At 36.7% G+C, this 7,243-nt stretch overlaps 1 protein-coding gene across 6 annotated transcripts in view; it reads right to left on the bottom strand.

Moving 5' to 3' along the window:
• The window catches only part of RBM27 (RNA binding motif protein 27), a 68,888-nt gene that overhangs the window by 28,828 nt on the left and 32,817 nt on the right, over positions 1–7,243 (bottom strand). For 4 of the 6 annotated variants that reach the window (XM_006777005.2, XM_015572632.1, XM_015572633.1 and 1 more), the window contains exons 9-10: positions 3,855–4,019; positions 1,637–1,786 (exon numbers count right to left, since the gene is read on the bottom strand). In XM_006777005.2, coding sequence (XP_006777068.1) covers positions 1,637–1,786; positions 3,855–4,019 — 315 coding nt within the window. The remainder of the gene's footprint in view (positions 1–1,636; positions 1,787–3,854; positions 4,020–7,243) is intronic. The other 2 variants (XM_006777008.2, XM_006777007.2) reach the window with 1 other exon arrangement.

Raw genomic sequence — 7,243 nt, 5'->3', positions numbered from 1 at the left:
TATGAACAGAATAAACTGGTGATTATAATAGAATCAGTGGCATAGAAAGGGAGTGGACTGACTATTCTTGGGGGGAAAGGGATGTGGGAGATGCAGGAAGGGACTGAACAAAAATCGTGCACCTATGGATGAGGACAGTGGGTGGGGAGTGAGGGAGGAGGGTGGGGTGGGAACTGGGTGGGGAGCTACGGGGGGGGGAAAAAAGAGGAAAAAATGTAATAATCTGAACAATAAAGATTTCATAAAATAAAATTAAAAAAATATATATCTGACATTATGTCAGTAGATTATTTAACTATTTCTCTGTTAAGTATAAAAAAGAATAATTAATTATATTAAATATTTAGAAACGATCTGTATGTCCCACAATAGTGGAATGGCTAGGTCATCTGTGATGTAGCTTCTTGATGAAATAAAATGTACCCATTAAAAAAATAAAAAGAAGTTGTTGGTAAGGTATATGAAATATAATAATACATATAAAAGTATTTGGTTTAGTCAACACAAACCTGTTTAACCTGTAGTGATAATAATGTTATTAGTGGCAGTAAAAAAAAGTTAAGATCAGAATAGGAAAATGCTCACCATATAATTAAAGCAGAAAAATATTGTCAGGTTGGCCCATGGCCAGTCGTTAAAGTTAAAACTAAATATTAAAAATCTAACTATAAAAATAAAAAATTAAAATATCATCAAATTCTTCACCCAAACTTTTTTTTTGAGAGAAGGGGAATAATAGGTATCATCCTGTACTGAAGGTAAATGCTTGCACTTAATCTTTTGAGGTTTATGACTATGCTTTGTTAAGGTCCTAACATATGCTTGTATAATCATAAACACTAAAAATGGCCAAATAATTTTATTGTAAGATTTTATGTTGTCAATTGTTACTCGTTTGAAGAACAGCTCTTAATGATACAAAGTAGGCCCTTAAATGATCAGTTCCTGTAGGGCAAGGCACCATGTCATTTCACCTTTCTACTAGAGGCCCGATGCACGAAATTTGTGCATGGGTAGGGTCCCTAGGACTGGCCAGAGATCAGGGCTGATCTGTGGGGCAACTGGCAGGGTGATGGGGGAGACCCTCTGGCACCCACCTTGGTGGGCCTGGCACCGCCCACCCCCGATCGCCCCGCCACTGCCAGTTGCCTCCCTCTATGGGGAGACTGGCAGGGTGATCGGGGGGGACCCTCGCTGGCACCCGCCTTAGCTGGCCTGGGGCCTGCGGGCTGGGGGCAGCTCCTGCATTGAGCATCTGCCCCCTGGTGGTTAGTACGTGTCATAGCAACCCATCGTTCTGCTGGTCATTCTACCGTCCCATCAATTTGTATATTAGGCTTTTATTATATGGGATGCCTATATCTAGAACAGTGTCTAGTATATAGCTAAACAGCCTGAAGTCCTACAAAAAAGCTATTAAATTCCATTAGTATTATTTTTACTTAAAAATACTTTCTGATTATAGCTTTAAAATAAATTTTGGAGATAAAGTTATTCAAATACATTTATTTGAGGTGACTATATAGCACCCTTCAGAGAAAGTGTGTAAATACTTTTAGACTTCAGTGAGGGAAGAAATGCTATACCCAGCTCTTGCATAATACGTAGCATCAGGAAACATTCAAGGTGCTCTCACCTCTTGGATTTGCATCCATATCTCCAGATGTTAGGCCAATCAGGTTTGGGCGCTGTGTCTGTGTTCTCGAAAAGAACTGTCTGTACTGAGATCTACCGGAACTGGTAATACTAGGAGCTTCTGGATTATAACCATCTGGTTCATATGTATCTGAGGAAAAAACCAACAACAAAACACAGAACAAATCAGAGAGCATTTAAATAATCTCTCATTACTATAAAATAATTGCCAAAAATAAATTTTCTTCTATTAATAGATCAATCCATATGTATTTCTCTTTGAGTTACAGTATATAGACACACCTATTGGAAGCGAAAGAAATAAAAGTGCTTTGTCACAAAAGTGCTTCGTCACAAAACAGACACATAAATCTGTTCTTTTACAAAAAAAATTTTTTAAATGTTTTTCTTGATTTTGAGAAAGAGGAAGGGAGGGGGATAGTGAGATAAAAACATTGGAGAAACATCATTAATCAGCTGCCTCCTGCACAGCCCCTACTGGGGACTGAGCCCGAAACCAGGTCATGTGACCTGACCAGGAACTGAACCAGTGAGCCAAACCAGCTGGGCTCATTATTAATTACTGATATATTTCCAGATTCATTTAACTAGTCATTTTTATCCTATACATTAACCACCTTATTCAAACTTCAATACACATTTTTAAGAGAAATTTTCACATACATGGAACACCATATATAAAAGACTAGATGAGTTGCCTCTGTTACTATGTCTCACCAATTTCTAGGTACTCTTTTAATTAGGAGGGGGAAAAACAGATTAATTAGGTTATCTGCACTTTAAACTAGAGAGATAATAGCTGGCTTCACACATAATGCAAATTTCAAATGTTTTATTTCAAAAAGCTAATAAATAAATTTTATATTTATCAATGTAATCATTATCTTACTACCACCCATCCCATCAATGACACTTTATCATGTACCTTTTGTTTTCTCTACAACTAAAATTTTAACTTTTTAAATTCTTAAGATAAGTAACTATTTTGTTGGTGTTATTACTGAATGTGTTGGTCTCCAAATGATATATATCCTCTTCATCCTACATAAAATGAAAGGATTAAGACTGAGTGAAGATAGTGATTTTTGCAATTGTGATTTAGAAGTCCTTGTGTCTCTTTTTTTTCCTTAACGAAAATATTCTTTATGTCATTCATATTAAATTTCAGCTACAAGATCTTTATTATTGACCAGTTCTATGATTCAGAGCATAAGATCATCAAATTATGATAAAAAAGTTTTCAGTGCCCTGGCTGGTTTGGCTCAGTGGATAGAGCGCCAGTCTATGGACTGAAGGGTCCCGGGTTTGATTCCCAGTCAGGGCACATGCCTGGGTTGTGGGTTCAATCCCCAGTAGGGGGCATGCAGGAGGCAGCCGATCCATGATTCTCTCTCATCATTGATGTTTCTATCTCTCTCCCTCTCCCTTCCTCTCTGAAATCAATAAAAATATTTTTAAAAAGAAAAGAAACTTTAAAAAGTGTTCAGTTACCACTTAGTTCTCTTAACAGAAAATTTGCAGTTAAGGCTGCAGAAAGTTTTAAAGAAGGTACATAATCAAATGACCTTGTTCTACAGTTCCTGGCAATACACAAAACTCAAGAAACTTAAGAGTCCTTTAGTTAATTATAATGAACTAAATAAAGACAAGGTGAGAAATTAAAAACTTCATGAAATACCCACAAAGCATTCCATAGGTCTTCAAAATATACATGAAATAGGAGAAAAGTTTTCAAAAAATCACTACATTATACAGCCAGTCCATAAAACAAGGGGTGGGGGGAAACATGTTTGTCCACAATCAGCAAGAAACCAGATGTTTTTGTTTTGTTTTAAAGAAAAATTAACCTAGTTTTTCTTGTAATGTATAACTGGCTAGAAAACATACAAATATATATTCTCTTCCTATCTAATCAGATTAGAAACTAGTTTAAGGAACAAGCATGACTTTTGTTACCGAAGCAATGAAAGTAAATACAGAAGACACCAGAGATGATAGACACACAGGAGGCCTAATCATCGAACAGCCACTAGGGACAAACCAAAGAACAGAAAAAAAAAAAAGAAAGAAAAAAAAACTACCTAAAAGCTTTAATGGGATTTGTGACAGCAGATCAGGATGCCAGGTCATCTCACAGGCTGGCCAGCTTATGGTACAGAAGAGCAGAGAGGTGGGTGGCCGTCTGCAGCAAAGCTTACCTGGGACCAGTGGGGTGGGGCTGGAGACTGAGGTATGGTACCCAATGGAGGATCCCATGAGGTTTCGAGGTGGCACCAAACGAGCTGCCAACAGAGGAGGCGGTGTCCCCAACTGAAGTCGCTCAGATGCAGCAGCACCATGTTCACGAGAGTACATGGGCTGTCCTACAGAGGAAAGAATAGGAGGGCAACTGGATTCGAGTCACAAGCTTCTCTTAGGTAATGATGTACTTCCCAAGACTCGAGCCAAGAACAGAGAAAATACACCAATAGGAACAGTATTTGAGAAAGAGGTGACTGAGATTCTTTCTAACCCAAGAAACAGACATGCAAACTGGTTAGAATGCATTGAGGTATAAAGAAAGGGTAAGAATTAGGTAGTATAACTGTATAATCTTCATCTTTTATAAGCTTAAGTAGAATAACTAGGTGCTAATTTTAGCCTAAACTGATCAAGCATATCAAGTTATTAGACAAAGGAACCCTGAGCTATTATGTACACAGAGTTTTGCATCCAATGAGACGTGGTTATAAAGGCTGTCACATTCATTAAAAAACAAAAACAAATCACTCCTCAAACTCACATAATTTCAGATTGGCACAAAATATACTCCCGTATCGTAGAGTAGGAAAAAACCCCCACAATAATAAAAGAACTTAAAAATATATTAAAAAAGAAACACACCACCACAAGCATAACCTCACAGAGAATAAGAAGTGTTCAAAAGAAAAAATTAAGACAGTGCAAATTTGTTATCCCATGAGCAGGCGGATAACAAATATAGAGTAAGGGAAAAAAGGACAAACCCCCAGATAAACAGATAAGCCACTACATATGAAATTATTTCAATATTAAGAACCACTTTATGAAAGAAGCACATTTAGAATATATATATATATATGGATGCAAGAATGTCAGATGCAATGAAGCCAAACGTTGTTGAACAAGATGAAAAAAGACAAGGTATCGAGGAACAAAACCTCCCTTTGGCTGGTCATTTAACAGTATCTTTTTCACAGACTACCACATGTAAGACCTATTTCCAAGACTTAGTAATTTATATCTAAAGTCAGGCATTAACTATGTGACACAAGACAAACTAAAGTGAATTTAGAATCTTTTAAAACACCCGATGAAATGACCTTAAAACTTGTAAAATTCCAAAAGATTTTTAATAAACTTTAATAGAACAAGCCAGAAAGCAACCACTTGATTTCATAGTAAATGCAGAAGAGAAATGGATGTGCTAAACTTTATTACCTTCTCTTCCCATATAAGGAACAAAGGAGGAAGTGACACATACTATATAGCTGACTACATACCATGTGCTCAGCCCCAATCCCTTCCAAATTTACATTAGAAAAGGATCAGCTAGAAGGGATCAATGGGGAAAAAGAGAGGACATACGCAATACTTTCAACAATAAAGATTTTTTTAAAAAGAAAAAAGTTGATCTATTACACTGCAAAAACAATTCAATATATCCTCAATGATCTAAAAATAGTTGAGAATGACCCACTGCAGACAATTTCTTGAAGAATGAAGTAGTTTAGATTTATGATACAGCATTCAATGTAACAAGTAGTTTTAATTAGTAACTACCTCAAAGTAAATTGGAAACTAAAAGACTAGTTTGCAGAATATCTTTTTTAAAAAAACAAATGACAAAGAACATGTGTTCAAACACTTCAGAAAGACAGCTGTTTATTCAGATGAAGCCTAATTCAACACATTTTGAAGTCTCTAAATACTATTTCAAAAATAAACAGTTGTGTTTTCTTGTTTGTTTTTAATATATATTTTATTGATTTTTTACAGAGAGGAAGGGAGAGGGATAGAGAGTTAGAAACATCAATGAGAAAGAAGCATCAACCAGCTGCCTCCTGCACACCTCCTACTGGGGATGTGCCCGCAACCCAGGTACATGCCCTTGACCGGAATCGAACCTGGGACCCTTGAGTCCCCAGGCCGTCGCTCTATCCAGTGAGCCAAACCAGCTAGGGCTAAACAGTTGTTTTGATAAAAGGCTGATTCTAGGCCTGAGCTGACAATTTATAAGATGAGAAAGGTGGTGCACCTTGGTATAGCTTATCCTTCCAGAAGCAAGATGGCTACCAAACACTAGCATGCCAAAAACAAAACAACCTGCAGTAGCCACTGGTCAAAGATGAAATTTGGACATTGAAAAGGGCTGTAAGGGAGTGAAACAGCAAATGCTAAAAATCCATGAGTTCATTATGATACTTAAAAAAATTCAGTGGTCCCCTTTGGAAGATACTAGGAAACCAATTCATTATTCTAAAACTGGTAAATGAAACGAAACAAGCATTTATCCCATCTTTCCTATAAAAATTACATTTCAGGTTAACAAAATAGCTAACACTCCCAAGTTTTACTTTGTAGAATGCTAGCCAATAAACGTAGAAGAAATTATATAATTACAATATCACACTTTTATAACCCCTAAAGAAACAACAGATCTAGGCAATAATTACAATGGCTGCCAAAACCATGAGCAACTGTTAAAATGGATGGGTCAGGATGAAAACACCTGTACACAGTGAAGAAAATCTATAACACAGAAAGGAGACAACTTGGTATTATGAATATAATGATGTACTGCAGTAGGAAGTATATAACACCATCAAGAAAATATTCATGCCCCCAAAAGAAAAAGCCAAACCTAATTAAGTCTCTAGATCTAACCTCCAATTTTCAGGAAATACAGGGGATAAAGGAATGTCTTAAATGACACCAGGAGATGCACTGTGCTAAGTCCAGATATAAAAAATTAAAATTCTGCAGGACAAATGATTTGTTTCTTCAACAAGTAAGTATCAAGGGGGAGGAGGGGGAGACTGGGAAACTTGTTACAGATTTAAAGACTTAAGAAACATATCACCTAAATATAATGTGTAACCTTGTTTGAATCCAGCTTCAAATTCATCAGCTATAAAAGGACATTTATGATACAATTAAGAAGTATGAATACTGACTGGCATGTTTGACAAAGGATAACTGTTACAGACTTTTGGGGGAGTGTGATAAAGTATTGTGATTGTGTGTTGTGTGTGTTTAATCCTTATCTTTTAGAGAAAATTAAGTTTTTACAGATGAAATGTTATGTTTGGGGCTTGCTCCATAAAATCAAGTCAGGGGTGAGCTATAGATGAAGCAAGATTAACCATCTACACTAATAAAAGAGAAACATGGTAATTGGCATACGACCTCTACCCTTCCCATTGGCTAATCAGTGAGATATGCAAATTAACTGCCGGCCAAGATGGTGACTGGCAGCCAGGCAGCTTGAAACTAACATGAGCCTTGCTTGCTTCAGTGATGGAGGAAACCAACGTTCCCCGCCTGCAGTTTAAGAAACTATGTAACA

The sequence above is a fragment of the Myotis davidii genome, unplaced genomic scaffold (assembly GCF_000327345.1).
Source record: "Myotis davidii unplaced genomic scaffold, ASM32734v1 scaffold89, whole genome shotgun sequence".
NCBI lineage: Eukaryota > Metazoa > Chordata > Mammalia > Chiroptera > Vespertilionidae > Myotis > Myotis davidii.
The sequence above is the reverse complement of the archived record's forward strand: the minus strand, read 5'-3'. Positions and strand labels throughout refer to the sequence as shown.